Below are 19,675 nucleotides of genomic sequence, written 5' to 3'. Positions count from 1 at the left end.
ACGCACCATGCCTGTTATGCTGCAAGGGAAGCTGCTGCACTGGCAGCTACCACAGCCATTATTTTATTACTAAACTAAGCAGGTCAACCATGTACACTCACTGGGATCTCAAAATGCTTCATTTGTACTTGGATGAACTCCCATGCGAACATTGAGTAGCAGCACATCCATGGATTTCCTTTCACTGGTGTGGATGATGGATGGGAAACCTAATGCATGGAAGGAGATGACTAACATAGAACAGAGAATTTGCCTTCAGGACAGTGTTTGGAGAAAACTTTTCTTGCTATAAACGCAAAATAAAAGGGTCAGGGGGGCAGGATTGGCATTTGCCCTATAAGGCAAGGTAACAAACCTGGCGTTGTACTCTAGTGAAAAGTCAACCTCGTGGCCAGCAGCACAAAGCCGAAGTCTTTGAGCAGACAAATCCTTGTAGCTAATACAGAGACACAGAATTGCTATAAGTGTATTTGCAAATCAACCCATAAACATTGCAGTGTCTATGGAGATGATGGACAGGTAGCTAGGACAGCTGCAGTGCTACCTGGGCCTTCCCTCCCTCTTACGAAGCAGCGCTTGTTTAAAGGAAGAGGGATTATTGTAACACGCCATTGCTTCCCGGAGCGCAGACATACCATCTCTAGGCTCCACGTCCTCTGCGTTCCACACTACGCAACAGTTGGGCATCCAATGGTACCTCTAGACAGCAGGCCATCGTAACAGCAGTTGAAGGTAAGCCCCAAACCACCAGACACGTACCGTCTGCTCTCTCTCCTCTCCCTGCCTCGCACAGCCAGCCGCCATCTCCCTTCTGCTAGGAGGACCCAGCGACAGCGAGCTAGCTCTTCTCCAGGGCTCAGACACAGCCACACCAAGCAACTGGACATTTGAACTCCGGTGGAACAGATGTGGAGATGAATTTTGCTAGCACACTGGAGTCCCCAGCCCTCTCACTGGGGCAGTGGTGTTTAAACCTAGCTGCAATTTGCAAAAGGCTTTAGTGTCACTGCAACTTTCTTCATCGCTAGGAACTGCAAGTCTGGATAGAAAGTTTCTAGCTGGAGTTTAAACTTGGCATTGCTGTATAAAGCCAACATGGCTTACGTTCAGCATTTAATACTTAAAAGTGTATTACGCTATGCATTTATATATAGTACAATGTACAACAGATATGGGAAGTCATCAGGTTTCTGGATTTCTGGAAAGTTTCTTTCTCACTCTCTGTATACATCATACTTAGCAGGGACAGGTTAAAATGGATCTCCCCGTGCAGTACTGTCACAAGCATGTTTTATTTTTGTTTGAAGTCAGAAACTCTTTGGACCTATTGCATTTCTCGTCTGACCGCAAACATAAACCTCTATATTTGTACCCAGGTGGATCTTTGTTCCGGTAAAGAATTGCACACAAATTTAAGTTCTGGCTTTGAGACACTGTGTGTAGATCAGGTTCTTCTGGCTGTGTAGCAAGGTAGATTTTCAGAGGCAAGAAGGGTATTGGGGTGGTTGACTTTTAACAGCAAGTGGATGCCTAAAGTTCCTTTGCACGCTTGGAGATCATTCCTTCGTGTCTTGTCTTGCCACCTGCCTATGCAAACACTCTCGGCAATTCAGGAGTTAAACCCAACATTAGCAGCAGAAAAATCAGTGCACATAATGAAGAAAAAACCAATTGGTTCTGGGCAAAGGCATGAAGTGCTTTGGGGGCGTCTGTTTAACATTCATTGTGCATACTCCCGAGGAACTGATGTCCACTTTTAAAGTTTCACTGGTTGGGGGTTTTTTTGGGGGGTGGAGGGTGTTTTTTATATCAAGGGTGTTTTTTATATCAGGGTGTAAGGTAAGATTGATTAAATCAATTTCATCCTTGGTTAGAAATAGTTTCTTTAGCCTTCTGGCAGTAACCAGACGTTTGAATTATTGGCAAAGTTTGCTCTTACTTTCTTATAGATGAGCTAAACTTCATTTTCAGCCCTTGAGATCATAGGTCACAGCTCCGCTTCGCCAGCTTTGGCTAATGACGTCACTGACACCCAAAACACAGCAAGGAACTGCTGAGCACATCAACTGCTAACATCGTTAGTGGTGGGGAACCTGGGACTCCTGGTATCTTCACCTTTTGACAAAAGTCCAGAGCCAGTTCAGAAGAAAGGTTGCTACAGAGTGCAAAGAGGTGAGAGCGTAACCACTCAAGTTATCTGCTTTACAACAGCAGTAATAAACATTTTATTTTCTGCGGGAAAAAAAATATGAAAAGAAGATTCATATCATTTAAATCAATGATTGGGTTTTTCAGTGACATGTAAAGAACTTAGCAACCCATCTTGCCCCAAATTATTGTGATTACATCCTGTCTGCTTGCCTGAAAAAATTTCAGCCTGTATTTCTAATTTTTGTCAGGTTATTTCTTTAAATTCTTCCCCGTGTAAAGAAAGTTTGAAAAACAATCATGCAAGGCTCATCTTGCTTTAAAAAGACCTACAGTAACTGTGTTCATCTTTCTTACTTGAAATATTTGTTCTTATCAGTCATGTATTTAAAGAGACAGTCTTTTTACATGGAGTACGCTTGAAAATACTGTTCATTTATCTTTCTCTAAAAAGCTGAGTGCCTACAAAAGCAGCCTTCACTTGTGCAGACAGGACACCAACCCCTTTCTCGACGGTTTGACCCAGACTGATCCCATTTCCCGTACAGGGTGGAGCACCCCAAGGACTGGGACTTTTGGCCCTCCCCAGCAGATGGAAGGACAGTTTGGGGCAGATCCCGACGTCATTCAGGTTCACATCTGTGGAAAACAGCAAATGCAGAGTAATGACTTCACTATGAGGATTTTGTGAAGCTGCCAATGCACTACTTATGAATCCTCTGAAAGACTGTGAGAGGGCGGATAAACCTTCACCGGGACACAAACTTCAGTTCATCTGTGCAGCTCGCTTAATGCCTCTGTTGCCCAGTGTGGTAATATAAAGTCATGAATTACAAGGTGATAGGGTTTGCCTGTTCCAGGCAAACAGGTTTGTTAAATCTACACGACCTTCTGTTCCAGGAGAAACGCTTTAAGCAAAAAGCTGGCTTCTGCCCAGATTTAAAAGAGAAGATTGCTTTTCAATGGGCTGCGTTAGCAGGAGTCTGTGACCAGCTGGTGGGAATGATTGAGCACTCTGTGATAGGCTGGAAAAGGGTGAAGCTTTTTTTAAAAAACAAACAAAAACCAACCACAAAATTTTGGTTGATGGGAATCACCTCAGAACTTGAAGGAGGGAAAAACTTTTCCTGGAAAGGTAAGCTACTGCTGAATGTTAATCAGAAGCATTGGCTGTTTTATACCTGAACTGTTCTTCTCTCAGGGTTTGTTTTAAGCAAAGCCATTTTTATTCTGGGTCTTCTGTGCTACCCAAAACTTGCAATAACTCACATATAACTTAGCTTGTGTCTTACAGTGGTTTGCTTATGTCCTACTAATTTAGGCCTCATCTTTAATTAATAGTAGTAAGTCATAGAAGTGTTGCTCCCTGGTTCTGTGGCCCTCGCCACCTCTTCAGTTGACCAACACCGGGTGCCAGCCCTGGTGCTGGCCAGTGCTTTCCCCACTGGTGCTGCCCCTGAGGACGTTTGACCCCATCAGAGAAGAACGAGGCTGATTCTGGCCCTGTCTCTAGAAAAGCTAATTATATGGCTTTTTGTAACTCTGGAGCAGTTGGTTTGGGTTTTGTTTACCTCTTAACAGGGGGATGGGAGGGAAGGGAAACATAGCTTGTTAATGAGCATTAAGAAAGAAAGGGCTACTTTGGAACTGTTAAGGCTTGGAAAAGTAAAGCAAGGTTTTTCAGAAGTGCTTCAAGACCCTGTCTTGCTTATGAGGAAAGGTGAGCAAGGGGCTCGAGCTATAGCAGGTCTGGCATCACAAACTGCAGTCCTGTTCTTTCAGCGTCTTCAGTTACTCTTCCAACGACAGATACTCAAGGGCAACCTGAAGTCCTTGTTTAAGCTCCAGTTTACATGCAAGTATGTCTGTTTAAATACTAGCATTTGCAAAACTGGCCTTGGGGAGCCGGGGGACGCACAGCCCTGATTTTTTTGAGCAAGCTGTTGCCGTGCTGGATGATGTAAAATTGCCAAGTGAGGTTAAAAAGTGTGCTGAGGTTAAAAAGTGAGCCATGGTTTTTTTTTTTTAAAAGAGGTGTTTATGTGCTTGGAAAGGCATATAGTGGAAGGAGGTGAAAACATCTATTGGATCAAATTGGCTTGTGGTTTTTGGGGCGTGTGTGTTGCTTTGTGGGGATTTTTTTGGTTAAGTGCTGTTTCTGATGTTTTGTTGTTATTTTTCTTCTTTTTTGCGGTGGCTGTATATCCCTCCCCCAATTGCTCAGCTCAACTGGACAGAAGCCAGGGCACCAAGGTGGACTGGGTTTCCGCCTTTTTGGTGCTTCCAAAATCAGGAGACAGAAATAAAGGACCATGCTACTTTGAAAACTCTTCTGGCAGAGACTGCTGCATAGGAGGCTTTTACATTAATGTTTGTGGATGAAAAAGTTAATTATGCCAACAGTACTTTGTAAAGCATTTTTGCACGTGTCTGACTTTCCCAAAATGCCCCTAACTGCTTATGGGCGCGGGGAGGGTGGGGGTGTGTGTATTTTTTGCTTTATATGTTGTTGCATTTCCCATGGTCCCCATCCTGAATGATAAGGGCAAGGAAATCTGTGGCTCCAAAAACCTATGCTGCATGATACTGCTTTCTTGTTACTTGTGTTTTTTCCACATTGCTTATTAGCTGAGATGCTCTAAATTCCTAAAAAAAAAAAAAGCCCCAAATAACTCAAAACTTTTTTTTTAAAAAACCCACGTAATTAGGTCCTGAATTATATACAGCTATGTTGATTTGCAACCACTTGATTGATTCAAGAGCCTATGAGCAACATATTAATGCCCTTACTCGGAACCAGCTTATGATTTAGCTGCTTGTTACATTTCCATAGGGATACGTGAACTACCTTTAGAGCAAAGGGATATGCCTGGTGTAACAACGGGGGTACAGTCATTCGGTGGATAGGAAGCACTTTTTTTTAAAAATGTGAATAGTAAACCCTGTTACTGTGAAGGTTTCGTAGGTGGTTTGGATGGAATTCTTTGTAGACGTTCCTTTTGATTTCCAATGATTGTGCAACAGTATTTCTATTTTGTTGGCACTTTTACACCAAGACATCAGGGAATAAGCTATCTAAAATGACAGGAACCAGGGTCACTTAGCTCTGAACTGCTGCTGTGGGACTGTGGTCAGGAAAAGGTGGGACAAACTCAGAGCCTTTTGACTTTTTTTTTAATTTTTTTTTCACAAACCAATGCCTGCCTTACCCCTTTGGTATTAGCTGTTATGGTTTTCCATGCATTTTTTTTTTTGGTACATAACTGCTCTTTTTGGTAAACTAAAAAACCAAAATTGCTCCCAAATCAGGATGGTTAGTTTGATATAACGAGGTTGCTGAGGCAACAAAATATTACACATGTACATATGACTAAAGACACCAAAGGACCAACATCGGCGCACTGTTCAGCGATGAGCAGGACTAGAACGACTGAAAATGAGTTTGGCCTCTCCTTCTTTGAAGATAACAGCTCTAGAGCTAATCTTGAGTACCAACAGCGAAGGTGTTTGCACTCAGTCTACCAGGAGACATGCAGGCACTAAAGCATGTAGAGTAAACTTAGTTCGGGCACGTAAGCAGGAAGCTGCTCTAGTACAAATGAGAACCAATTCCATGGCTAGATTTCATTTTCCAAGGAAATTAGAACACACTGATTTGTAACACTTGGTCCGCAGGAGCTGAAAAAACACAGAGCAGGTCCAGCTGTTCTGTAGAAGCACTGAATGGCCCTTGCTGAAATGATTATGCTTAAAAATACAATTAAATACATTGGACGAAGGAGAAAAGATAGGAATCAGTAACTTTCACTGATCTCCTTTCTTCCACGCAGAGTTTTAAGCAAAGCTTAATTTCCTCAGGCAATATTAATTAACAAACTTAAAAATTTATCTACAGAATTTGGATAGCATATTAATTTGAGCCAATTCTTTTCTTTGATGCTGAAGATTATCACAATCTCCTGAGTAAGCCATTTGACCACTAGAATAAGTCTTGCACAGTGAAAATGAACAGAGATATGCAAATACAACTTAAAAAGAAAAAAAGCTTGCAAATGCTGCTTTATTTAATTCTTACAATAGGGAGGCACTTTTACATTAAAAAAAAAAGTGCAGAGGTTTCATTATAACTACAAAACTCTAAAATATTATTCCATGAAAACAAAAAGAAATGGTCTCTGTGTGAGAAAACAAAGTGATTGTTTTCTTTCATTTCACCTCTATGACATTTATTATGTTTAAACAAACAAAACCTAAAAAACCAAAACCCAAACCTCTTCTTGTTTGCACAGGCCAACATAAGCATTTAAGAGTATTGCTGACACTTTGTGTTCCTCATCATTTCTGTGTTTGTATGAGGCAGAGGCTGACCTAAGGGCTTTCCAGAATTCAGTGGGTGCTGCTGTGATACTATAAATGATCTCATGTGTATTTGATGTCAAAAGTCCCAATTCAGCTCTGCCTTGTATGCAAAACCTGCTTATTTCAGTCCAATTATTCTTCAATTTAGGCCCAATGAGGAATGTGTGTTTTGGGATGGGAGAGGAGCAGGGAGGGATGCTTTCCTGCAGTTATTTCCCCTCCATGGAGTCTGGACAAATCAAAGCTTCTTTTCACAGGCCATCCTAGAAAAGTGAAGTAGTAGTTTACTGGCAATTAGCCCCTGGGCATCAGCCCTACGGTATTCCTGCCAAGAAGCAGCTACCTATAAACCAGTGTTGGACAGACTGGGAGTCTGTACTGAGGCCGGCTGGGGTGAAAGTCTGAGCAAATCCTGTATTACATTACGCAAGCGGGAAGTGAAGTTAACAACCTCAGGCAAAGAAATAATGTTGAAAGACGGGCTCAGATTCTCCAATACTGATACACTAATGTTAGTACTCAACAATGAAAGAAACCTCACTAATGTCACTGGGAATATCTCTGGAGGAAGACAATCCTCAAAATGAATGTTGTCACAATCCATCCTTCTGCACCTACATTTCCACTTCAATGTCTCAAGCGAAGAAAGCAAACCACAGGTCAAGAATCCTGGCAGATAAATGTCTCTCTGGCTGATGGATGAGACTATATACTCATCGCTTACAGCAATCCTCTTGCCATTTATTTGGTTTGGGGTTAACAAAACCACTAGGTGAGCTGCACGGGGAGGCTTTTGGTTGTGTGAAAATGAGGTTGGAAGTGGAAAGAACACTCAAAGGATGCTAAAGAAATATTAGAAATGCGTGAAATGAGCACACCTGAGGAAAAACAATACTCTTCTAATTCCCTGCTCCATTAAAGTTGGCAGAGCAGAATATGGCTTTATATTCTGATGTTACTAGCAGAATTCAGGCTTTCAAGTGTGTCGGAAACACCACTGCAACAGGGCTCAAAAATAAATCTCTTCCGGAGCTCTGTGAATGCAAGGTTGACCTAAATAAATGGAACGGACCATTAGAAGGTGCTCATATTAAGGAATGCTCGATTTGTCACAAATGGAAGAAACGTTTGCCGCAATTTCTCAGCTTTACTTGGCAAACTCCAGTTTGATGTTCTGTGATGAAGACCAGAGCTCCTTCCTTCAAGCTATCGCTTGCTTTCCAAAATTGCCTGGGGTGTATTTTAACCCACTTTGAAAGTAAATTACCTGACCTGATCCAGAACTCTATCAAAAGTCTAAAGCTGGGTTCCTAAGATAGAAGAACTAAAGCCGGTACAGTATAACAAGACCTATTTCAAAAAACTGAGCTACTTACAAAAACATTTCAGTCTTAAGATTGCTTTATCAATATTGATACAACTTGTAAACATATTCACAGAGAGCTTGGGGTCTGGATTCCAGGGTATTTTTTCCTTTACCAAAAGCACACATCACAAAACCTGTAGAGATTTTTCTTTGTATGTTATGCCTGGAAAAGTTTAGTGAGACTAGTTTAGTTTAGATTCAAATACATTACCAAAATTTGTAATACAGAACTTTGTGCTGATACACGAAAAATAAGAAGCAAAATTGGTTCTAAACAGAACATCCTGAACTTTCTTTCCAAACTAAATATATCAAGGGTGTAGTACGAATGTGGAAGATAAGAACATAAATCTAGCTTTAAGATTTATCACTGATATGAATAAAAGAACATTTTACAGAATTTTGATCTTGATTGTCTATTTACAGCTGAAAAGAGAGGGGATTTTTCCCCCAATTCTATATAAAAAGGGAGGAAAAACGTGCTGTTGATTATTTTCCTGGCACATCTTGAATAAAATAATACAGGCTTCGTTATGGCATGAAACTAATTACACAAATTATATCTGAAAGAAAAAAGTTAAATTAAGAACTGAATGGTTACAGCATAATCAGTGGGCACGAGTGAGATCTAATGTCATTGTGTTTAGAAATGGCTTCATCCAGATCCAGCTGTCTGTTGTTGACCTTCACCTCCATGCAGCCATTATAAAAAGCGGTTACTAACGTAGCACCCAGAGGAACATCTGCACAGAAACACATTCAATTTATTAGGCCAAGGCACACAAATTCTTACGTATTTTTCAGATTAGCAAAAACATGGGGAATATTCCATTCCCCATCCATTAGTCAGCCGTGGGAGAAGACAGCAATTTGGCAGGACATGCTTAAGTTCTTCTCCTTTTTCTTTAAGATTAAGTCAGCAAAGCCGAGAAGGGTCAGTGAAATTTGAAATACGCGTTAGAAGCCTATTCCCATCCAGCAAGCTCACTACACGAATGTTTTTCATAGTAGCATTTCCTGTATTAACAACAGTGAACCAATAGTTTGTTTCCTGGAGTCCACTGTTCCTGTCCTGACCTACAAACAGATGTTTATGGGTTAAGAGGTCACAGAAAGAACCATCTTGCTTTTGTCAGAAAGCTACTCCGGATTCAAATCTGCAAGTTCTCAGATAGGGGACCCCTGGGAACTCCACACATTTTACTGCTTCCTTACTGCTGCTTTGACGTGAATTCTCTGTAAAAGACTCGCTTTATTTAGGTATTGTTTGGGTTACGGCAACATCAGATCACGGATGCGCTTCCAGGAAACAATGTTAAGCACAAAATCACGCAGGCGTTGCTCTGGGGTCTTAGGGTACAATTGGATTCTTATAAGGTAGACATAATGTGATTCAAGTACCTTCAGCAACTAGAACGAGGATGCCTAGAAACTGATCTCAAGAGCATAATCTGTTTGGGGGGGTTTTGTTTGGGTTTTTTTGTTTTGATTTTTTTTCCCAGTTTTTTCCCATCCTATCCCTCCTAGAAAACAGACTTGATTGTCTGGGGCACAAGAAATGTTGCTTCCTTGTGATTTTTATTTCGCTGTAAGCTGAGGTGCTGCCCAAACAGTTCTGTAGAATCGTGCCTTCTGCTCTCTTTACTCCAGTGATGACAACACTGCTGTCATAGAACTGTGCAAGTCTCATTTAGCCTGTGCTGATTGTGCTGAATTAATTAACAAAGAGGCATACTCCCAATGCTGTTACTAGTTTGAAGAAACATGCATCAAAAATGGGGACTTCTGGCCTTCATGGAATGCGTATTTTTGTTAGGCACCTTTTAACCATACAGCTCTGTGCACTGTAGCTCAATGTGGGGATCCTTACCTACATTTTCATACTGCTCGTTAACCCCAGCAGCTTTTCAGGGGTGTGTTACAGTGAGCAAGTGAATCAGTGTAGCCAAACTGGTTGTACACGGGGACCTAAAGTAGTTTTTCTGTATTACTTTTTCTCTCTCTGGTAACGGAGGCTGTTGTGGAAGAGGCTCTTTTGGATAATGTGGGTTTTTTTGAGACCTCTAAGTAGAAACTGTTTATGCATACGGAGTTTTTTTGTTAACTTGCATGTTGAAGATACCTTTTAGAACTGAGAGATTACACTTACTTTCAAGCAGCAGCAAGTAACTAATACTTGCCTCTTATCTATTCGGGATGCATGACTGAAGCCAAGGTCTTACCTCGTAAGATGCCAATTACTTTGTGGCCGGCAATGTACGAGAAAGAATCATTGAAATATCACAAAGATGAAAAGGTCTAAGAAATGAATGGCATCTTAGTTAAGTTACGATGGCCAGTTAACCCACTGATTCACCCCTAGTAAGTAAATACTGACTTCATCTCTCTTTTAAAAGTGAGCAGGTATTACAAAACCACCGACGTTTACTTATTGCGGTGTGTGATGGTACTGCACAATTAGTGCATTCTTCTCATTCTACACATTCAATATGAATTGAAGTCACCTGGTTATCTGCTTTCCAAGATACTGCATATCCATTCAAAAACAAAATTAGAGGACAAATTGTCATATTTGGTGCCTGAATCTTGTTACATCCTTGATTACCAGGGTACAAAGACTTGTAGGGAACAAGTAAATTCCAACATAGGGGCCTGGATACTGAGAAAACCACCACTTTGGACAGAGGCTGTGGTACCTGCATTGCTGCCCTAAACACCTTCCTTCTATTCTGACAAGCAAGTCTAGTGGGTGGAACCATAATTCCAGCTTCCCCTGCGTATGCTGCCTTGGAAGAAATGCCTTGTTCTCCCTAAAATAACTTTAATAGAGGATACAGAAAAGCTCTGCCAGTAGTAACGTTGTAACCACGGTGTCTTTCCTCTACCAATTTTCAAATTCGAAGATCTTAGGCTTTGCAAATTCCTCATCTATGGCAATGCTATTTTTCTTCATGACTCAACCCTGAAGTCAAACTATTTTATAGATAAGCATGTGTACACTTCTGTACAAAACAATGCTTGTACATGTCTTAAGACTGGGCATGCACTTGCAGTTTGCTTTAAACAAAGTATTTGCTGTTTCAACACTTTCTGTCTCAGATTGCCAGTCATCTATTGCCCAGAGTTTAATTGCTGAAACCGTATTCCTGACTTCTGCACTGCTGACAACTTACTTACAAATGCCTGGTTTTCTTTCTTTCTGATGCAGTTCCTAAATCGTGCCAGCTGGTGGCATTTCAGAAATACACAATGCTTACTTCTCCCCAGTTCAAAAATCAAGACGTTTTCCAAATTCAAACCTCTAGAGAGAGACTTGTGCCTTTTAATGGGCCTAATAATGCTACTGTTGAAAAGCAGGCTCCCTCAAAACCTGAATAGACTGCATGAAACAAGAAGCACTTGGGGAAAACAACTGTTTCTTTTTGTGCAGTTGTAGGCTTTTTCTAGCTTGAGTAAACTAAATATAATCAGGCTTGTACAAATAATCAAATTAATGAAAAGAAATAGAATTCACCTGGCAGGCCGCCCAAGTAGGTAACAACATTTCCCATCATTGCTTGATGCAGGATTGACAGTTGCTCTGAATTGCTTCTCTCCGTGCGTGAATCGACAGAGAGTTCAAGTTGCTGTCTGGTTACTAGAAGTCCAACTAGCACTTTTCTGGGTGTACACAACTTCTTTGATTCCAGATGTGCAACAGTGATGTTTCCAATGGTCACAATGATTTTCTAAATGGAAGAATGGCAGGTCACAAAAGATGCCACATGTAACTTTAACACACAATTATACTTAGTTCTGATGCATTTTATATTTGGAAGTAGAAAAGGAAATGTTGGAGCCACGTTTTAAAAACTGGTACCTTAAGTTGGAAAAGTTACCAAAGTTGATGTATAATCATCACCTTTGGTGATGAACGCCATTCATTTATATTCTTAAATTGATAAGTGAGAATGTTCACTGTACAAAAATCTTTGGCTGTGGTTCTGAGGTGAAATCCTGTTTCTCTTACAGGCAAAAGGAGTACTGCCACAGTTTCAAAGGTAACCAAGCGTTTGCTATAGGTTCTTCTTTTGGGCAAAAGCATGGATTAACCATGGTGGATAATCATGCTCTGTCTAGGGATGACTGATGTAAACAGATGTAAATGTAAACTTAAGGACAAAAAGATCTGTTTATAAATTGAAACTAACATGATGCCATTACTATAATATCATCATTCTCCTTCTGTCCTATTCCCCTTTCGGCTTTGTGCATTTGGAAGGAAAGATTAAAGAGGATGTGATGTAACGGATTGTACTTGACATAGGAGCACTTAGTCACTGCTGTAGCAATCATTAATAGTAATGTATTTTCTGCACATCACTATATGACCTAACTGCTTTTCAAAATATTAATTTGGTCTACCAGCTCCACTGAGCGTAAGTGGGTAGCTTTTTTCTTGTTTGATTTTTCATAAATGGAGTAGTAAGTTAAGTGGGACAAAAGGAGGTGTGACATATATGTACATCAGCTGCTATGATAATTTTAAGATCACCTGTGAGTCAGAGGAGTTAGAGTCCATTATGGACAAAGCAAGAGGCACCGTTTCATTAGAAACCAAGGCAAACATAACACCAGTGTCTGCGGATGGGCGAATAGTCATAGTCACATTTATTAGCCAATCTTCAGCACTGTCAAGATTATCTGTTTTAAAAAGAATAACTGAAATTAATAAATCCACCTGCTAAAGAAAAATTAATATGATGTTAAAAATTAGTATTTAATCTGCTCCCACTGTGGAAACATTAGTACTAATCTCCAGAAAAAACAGTAAGCTTTGGAACTTTTAGAAAGAACAAGAAGTCTTTGAAAAAAAAAAAAAAAAACCACCACAAAACAAAAAAAAAACCCCACACCAAAAACATGAAAAAAAAACAAACCAAACTTTTAATCCTACATCTTCCCTAACCTTCTGTACTTATTGGACTTTTTCTTTTTTGCTACATTCTCTATTCTAATGTGGAACAGGTGTCACATTCATTAGAGGTCAGTTCAAAATTAAACCCAAAAAACTTATTTACTCATAAATTGCTGCCACTGAGTAGAAGATTGGCAGTTCTCATGCACTTTTACATTTCAAAGCAGTTCCACTATTAAAATGGGAACATGCAGGTGCATAAAGTGAATACGCAGATGGTGCAAATACAATTTCACATGCTACATTTATAGTGAAGCTAATATAAAAAATACTATTTAAAGAAGTATTTGTCACCTTTTGTATCTTTTCTTCCTGTACCTCTTTCCCCACCTCCAGTCAAATCTAGTAGTTTCTTGAGGAAGCAGAAATCCTAAAATATGAGGTGAGGTTATATTCCTACACAAAGTCAAATGGGCAGGGAGACAGTGGGCTGTAACAGCTTATAGAAGGGCAGCAGTAGGTGCAGGCAGCCTCTTGGATTTGGGGGGTGAGCGGCTGGGAGAAGAGAAAGGAGAAGGGGTGAAGTCACGGCAGCAGCCCCAAACACAAAAGTCAGGAGGAGTCACGACAGCATGGTGTTAGTGAATGAGTGGGAGGAAAGTTGAGGAAACTTCAGTGGCGTAGGAAATTCTGATACAAGCTGGTTGGAAGCATGGAGCGTAAGAAGCTGGTGAAATCTTTTGAAGTGGGCGAGGGAATCTAAAGAAAAGGCCTGGGAAAGAATTGCAAGTCCTGGGATGAAAAGGATTGGGGATCAGAGCAGGACTGAAGAATAGCATAGCATTTGGGATGGGGAAGAGTACAATGACAACAGGATTTGGAATGATGCTCAAGGTATGTTTTGTTCTGGGGTCTCAGCTGTGCACAAGGAGGTTCTGGATTGGAAATTTTGAAATTAGGGCAGGAGGTCAGGCAAGAAAGTTCTAGGTTCAGAAAGGAGCAAGAGATGCACCGAAAACCTCTAGATAGGATGTTTGTTTAGGATTTGGACTCGATGATCCTTGTGGGTCCCTTCTAACTCAGGACAATCTATGATTTAGAAGCAGAACTGCATACGCAAAACTATCAGCAATCCTTTTCTCCATCCCCAATCTTCTCTTTCTGTCAGTAATATGACAGCTTTCCCCATTGATGAACAGAGGACAGAACTGGATCTTTGGAAAGCGAATGTGTTCAACAGCACCCATCCTTTGCAAATAAAGAATACGTTTCCTAACCTAAAGCACTTCAGAAATTAAATGGATGACACCAATGGGATCACAATTCTCATTCAAGCAAATTTTTAACAGAAGTTATGAGAATCATTGCTGGATGCAGTGGTGTATAGCTTAGTTTGTGTGTGTGGCTTTTTTTTCTTTAACAATTCATCGGTACCATCACCAGTTCAGCAAAAAATATAGGAATAGACAAAAAAATACTTACTATAGTTTATCTGAAACGTTGCCATTCCAGTACCAGGGTAGAAGGATCCTCTCTCCACTGCTACTAAACAGTGTTTGCTTTGTTTTTCTTGAATAACTTCTTTTACACCTGAATGCCCCTGATTCATCAGGTTCCAGGCACGTATGCAGCCATCTAGCCGAGGGTTAAGCTGTAGAAGAATTACAGAACTTAAGTGTTTGCATTCAAAGTTGTTTTAAAAATGTTAATAACAAGGCACTACTTTACATATCAACTTATTTCTAAGTAGCCAATAATAGCCTTATCAATGCTATAGGTTATAGCGCTGATGCTGGGAGAAAACAAATGGCATGTATTTAGTACCTCAGCCTTCAAAAGGTATTTCTGATTTAATAACACTTCCCATTTTGATGCCAGTGATCTGCACAAAATAGATTGCTTCAATTTTTAAAGCTCATGCTGTCCTTTTATTTAGGTCACAATAGCTTTTCTGTAGCTGGAAGACAATGGTCACTAGCACTGTTCCTTGTTCAAGGTTTCATTTTCTCCTTGTACCAAAGTACAAAGAAACTTCTGGAATTACTTTCTATTGGGTAAGGGGGTGTTGTATTGGTTCATGTTTTTTCTCTCTGCTTCACTTTTGAGCAAAAATTAATTAGTTTTTTTGTTTAAAAAAAAAAAGATGCAGCCTTTACTGTACCGTCACTTTTTGCCTCTCTCTTTAGATTGCCAAATAGTTTGAGGGCTCCTTTACTGCAAAGCAGACGGTCGCAACAACTTGACTGTACCCATCCCCAGCATAAGACAGAGTTGTTGAGGATGGAAGACTAAAGGCCTTGTCTAGCCTGGGCTATTGTAAAACCTAGTTAAAAAAAAAAAAAGCTCGTTGTGCTGCCTGCAGAGTGAATTCCATACCTAGCCAGAGCCTAGCAAAAGCCAGCACTAGAAACATGAATCATTCTGAAATGCTCTTACAGCAGAAGTGGTGGTGATCTAGGGAATCTTGAAGCTATATTAGGAAATAGGCTACAGAATCCTGAAAGATTAGAACATAAGTGCTCTGTTTTCACAACTGAAACCTAACTGAAGACAGATTACAAAGCTTCATGCATGTTATTTTTGAAACAGTTGTTTAATAACCTGATTTTCATTTTCTAAATGGATTCCATACCACTCTTCCTTCCCCTGTTATACTAAGTAAGCAATACAAACTGAAACAAACAACAGAACAGTATTAATCAACATTACTCTTATCATTTTAGTTACCTGCTTAACAAGAGTGTTGCCCACTTTGCGAGGTAATCCTGCAATGTACACTTTAGTTTCCAAGAAACCTTGTGATTGTTTAAAAAGAGTTCCTGGGCTGTTAATACTCATCACGGCTTCTTTAGCTATTTTTACACTGATGCTGTGTTCTAGTTCTTCAACTGATATCTAGATTTAAATACAAATAATTACATAATACAAACGACCAAAGATGTAGAATATTTTACGTACTAATTACATATACCTGTATGAAGCACTACTAAAGTTTCTCTAGATATCTAAATTGTAAAATAGTTTTAACTCGGTCAATATTTACAGGATATTTAAACTTGAATCATGACAACTGTCCATATCCATGGACATCCGCAGGAGGCTGATCTTCCATTCCACCCCCATCCTACCCCTGGGAAAACCCATGCAGCTGATTACTTTGCTTTATGAGCTACAGAGTTTGCAAGAAGTTCGTTTCTACAATTGCTCTACAGCCAACCCACATTTGCCATACAGTTCTCCATGTCACTGCAACCTGCTACAGAGGATTGAATCATCAGATGGGATGTAGGCAAAATAGGTTCATTGCTTGCTCCTGCTATTACTGGGCATCAAAATAAGACTTTTTTTTTTTAAATCTCAAGCAAGTTGTACTGAACTGAAACAGGAGGTCTATGCAGAATCCTAGCTTCTCTTGCCCGCCTGTAAACAAACAAAACCTAACTGATATTATTAATTTGGTGTGACTTACAGATGGTGTAAGTGAGCAAGGGCTTTCATCTTAGGTATGCAAGGCTGAAGAATAAGATGAATTTCTGGTCTAGCAAATGTATAACTTGCTCTCTATAGAGAAAACATCTAATAACTATGCACTTTACCATGCAATCACACTTTTTAATATTCTGCTGCTTCCTTTTTCATGATTACAACGAATAATTCCTATGTTGCCAGATGCCACGACTTCCCAGATGTAAGGCATTCTTGTGCATTTCTTGGTTGATTTTTAGATCTGGGATTTGAGGGCATCATTTTAAGCTTTTTTAATAGTCACTTAGTTTCTCCCTACTTTACTTACCAAGACAGAATGTTCCCATAGTGGGTTAAAGGAAGGAAGGGGGAGAAGAAAACCCAGCTTACTATATGCCACAGTCCATCATTAATGGCTTTGCCTCCACTGGTGACTTTTGTTCCAAATTCATTCTTGAATTGAATTTCAATCTTCCCATCACGAAGAGCAAGCAAGATCCAGGCTGTATTGTCAAGAGATTCTGCATATAGTATAACCCCCTCTGCATCGTATGTCCGGAAATCAAATTCTGCTGTAAATCTGAAGAAGGAATCTTAATAAGAAGATGGGAAACTTGAAATACTTTATAGCCTAGGATAATGCCTTAATAGGGTTTAAAAAAAAAGTTCATAGACATTAACCTTTTAGTAACTCTATCTGAGCAGTTGTGATACCTGCACACAATTAGTCAAAAGCAGAATCCAATGTAAGCCTTGTTCATCTGCATCCAGGGAAAAGTTTTGCAATTAACGCCCTGAGCTGGGATTTGAAAGAGCCTTGGTTCAGTTCCCAAATCTGCTATGAGCTTTACATGTGAAGGACATTGCATTCCCTTGAGTAGGAAGACAGAGGTAATATTCCTATTGCATTCTGTGGAGATGCAATGTGGAAAAAAATACATGATCCACTATGTGCTTCAGTACAACAGGGTTGCTGAGTGTCATCCTACAACAACTATAACTTAGCAATTTCTTTGGTTACTACTGCCTTTATATGCCATTCTCTAGTTCGTAGATTTGTTGCCTGGATGTTGGCAGGTGGCTGAATATGGGTATGTAGCAAAATTATGGTTTACGTTATAGAACCTGTACAGTGGAAGTAAGTATAGCAAAAAACAGTCCTTGTCTCCTAGAACTTCGGACTAGATAAAATAGATTAAGAATGAAAGGAGAAAACAAAGCATTTGGAAGTTAGGATTTGCTGAAGACAACAACAGAAACAAGTAAGGGAGCTGTAATTAAGAACTCGGGTTGCTTTCACTCTGTCTTATTCTTTGTCCACTAGATGTCATTGTCTCTCATGCAGACGCACAGAAAAATAATTCTGTATTTACACATAGACTATTAAAATAGTTTTTAACAATCATCATCTTTAGAAAGGTCTTCCAGGAAAGCATTAAAGCCTGGTCAACTTGGAATAGCAGCAGAGGAAAAAGTTCTCAATATTTATGTCCTTCTGTAAGGTTCTGAGGTTCTGGGGAGCTGCTGCTGCTGTTACTCTCAAGTGGTTTGGTCAGTAAGCCAAGGAACACTGCAATTTCAGCTGCCACAGCAAAGAAGTCCAGGAATAATAAAAGGGTCACTACCATTAGCGATTGTTCTGACAGCTGTAAAGCAAATCATACAGACGGTGCTCTAGACAAGGTACTGTGCACTATCTGTGTCCTTGGAACACCCTGTGAAAGGAAGCATCGGGGTGAAGGGGGAAGCACGGGCCTGGTTTTGTTTCTCAGCAGTACATGTGTAGCATGTCACAGTCTCTACCCAGAGCAGAAGTGAAGTAGCAGCAACATCCAAACGAAAGCCATTCCCATATACAACCGGAAACTGTACAGTAATTATTTTCCTGTAACATCTGAATTTTACATTGAGAATTCTAAATGCCTTCCTGTATCTGTATCACTGCCTCCCATGTTCCCCAGCCCCTGCTCCTTCCTTCAGAGGAAGAGTAAGCTTCCGTCAGGAGGAAGCACTGATCTTTTTGCCCTCTCGTCCACAAACCAATGGGACCTACCGCCTACTAAAACTTACTGCCCTCAGTCCTCTTCCTTTTTTTGCCCATTCAAGTCTGGATCTCTTTGAACTCTTTCTTCCAGTCCATACGCTTCTCCCTGCAACAGCACTGGTAACCAGGACTGTAATGGTTGGAGGACTCCAACTCCATAATTCACAGATCTGATCACATCTGAATGCCAATGGTGCATGACTTGCCCTACTTGTGCACTGTTTCCTGGCTGAGATACAGCTGCCACTGCCTCCTACCTGCTTCTGAGGTATCTGGAAGAAACTTGCTGACCTTTTAGTTCTGCCATGTAAGAGAGCTGCTGTCTATACTGCTGAGGTGGCTCAAGGACACAGTACAACCAGTAAGAGATGCTGTAAAGTGACTCCAGACACACTACTCTTGCCTGTCCACTTTCAAATGATTCCAGCTTCCTCTAAGTGCTAGTATATGTAGGAACCTGAGTTAATTCATTCTCCATATAAAGATACCTTAACCATCAGGGAGACAGTGACATAATTTATGCATGCAATGCGCTCTTCCTAAACCCTTAGAAAATTAATGGAAACAAATGTCCATAACTTCAATGCATACTTTTATCAATAGCAAATGCTTACCTCGTGACATTTGGTAATTTAAACTTTAAGTACAGAACGGGAATTCCTATAAATTGCTCTGCCAGGTAAAGCAGTTCATAATTCTTTTCAAAGTTCAGTGGGATACATGCAGTAACAGACTGAAAACGGTAGAGAATAAAAAAAGCTGTTAAAGCATTCCAATAGTTCATGAAGCAACTCTTATCGTTGGCTGCTAGCCTGTCCTTTTTTTTTTTTTTAAGCAATGGCTTACCTCTGTGTTTTCTTTTTTTTTTTTATTTTAAACTTGAATACCTATGCACAAATGAAGGGATATATCTTTGGGTTTGCTTGAAATGTCCATTATTTAAGTCATTGGAGGATAATTTGAGTTGAAACATAGTTGCAATCCACTGGAACTAATATTTAAATATTTAGTACTTGAATCAAGAATTCAAATTTTACATCAGGCACTTTGTTTTCACCAGGGACCTGTGACTGGAGTCCTGCCAGGCCTCATTATTAAAGTTGTCTGAAATCTAAACCTGATCAGGTGTTAGAAGGGAATGGGGCCAGAGCTGCGTCTTTAGAAGCTTTAATTTAAAAAAAAAAACAACAAACTTTTATTTTTGTTATCAATATTGATGTACAACTACTCATAGCTGAATGATCTGTAGTAATACTAAAATAATTTCTGTGGAATAAAAAGTAACAATTTACAAGTGGATTAAGTAACAGATTAGTAGAAAATATTTCTATCTGGCTGTTCCTTGAATCTACTTGTCCTGTTGAGCTCTAGAAAGAAATGTTGATGAACTCAACAC

General features: G+C 40.0%; 1 protein-coding gene across 1 annotated transcript in view; it reads right to left on the bottom strand.

Annotated features, from left to right (window-relative positions):
* Nucleotides 1-8,221: 8,221 nt before the first annotated feature.
* Nucleotides 8,222-19,675, bottom strand: part of PROS1 (protein S (alpha)) — a gene marked incomplete at its 5' end in the record, with an annotated part of 26,737 nt that continues 15,283 nt past the window's right edge. Inside the window, 7 exons of the mRNA XM_009700616.1 lie at nucleotides 8,222-8,616; nucleotides 11,388-11,601; nucleotides 12,408-12,556; nucleotides 14,253-14,421; nucleotides 15,498-15,665; nucleotides 16,626-16,815; nucleotides 18,894-19,012. Of these exons, the coding sequence (XP_009698918.1) occupies nucleotides 8,471-8,616; nucleotides 11,388-11,601; nucleotides 12,408-12,556; nucleotides 14,253-14,421; nucleotides 15,498-15,665; nucleotides 16,626-16,815; nucleotides 18,894-19,012 (1,155 nt within the window). The remainder of the gene's footprint in view (nucleotides 8,617-11,387; nucleotides 11,602-12,407; nucleotides 12,557-14,252; nucleotides 14,422-15,497; nucleotides 15,666-16,625; nucleotides 16,816-18,893; nucleotides 19,013-19,675) is intronic.

This window comes from Cariama cristata, unplaced genomic scaffold (genome assembly GCF_000690535.1).
Source record: "Cariama cristata isolate BGI_N322 unplaced genomic scaffold, ASM69053v1 scaffold40625, whole genome shotgun sequence".
Taxonomy (NCBI): domain Eukaryota; kingdom Metazoa; phylum Chordata; class Aves; order Cariamiformes; family Cariamidae; genus Cariama; species Cariama cristata.
The sequence above is the reverse complement of the archived record's forward strand: the minus strand, read 5'-3'. Positions and strand labels throughout refer to the sequence as shown.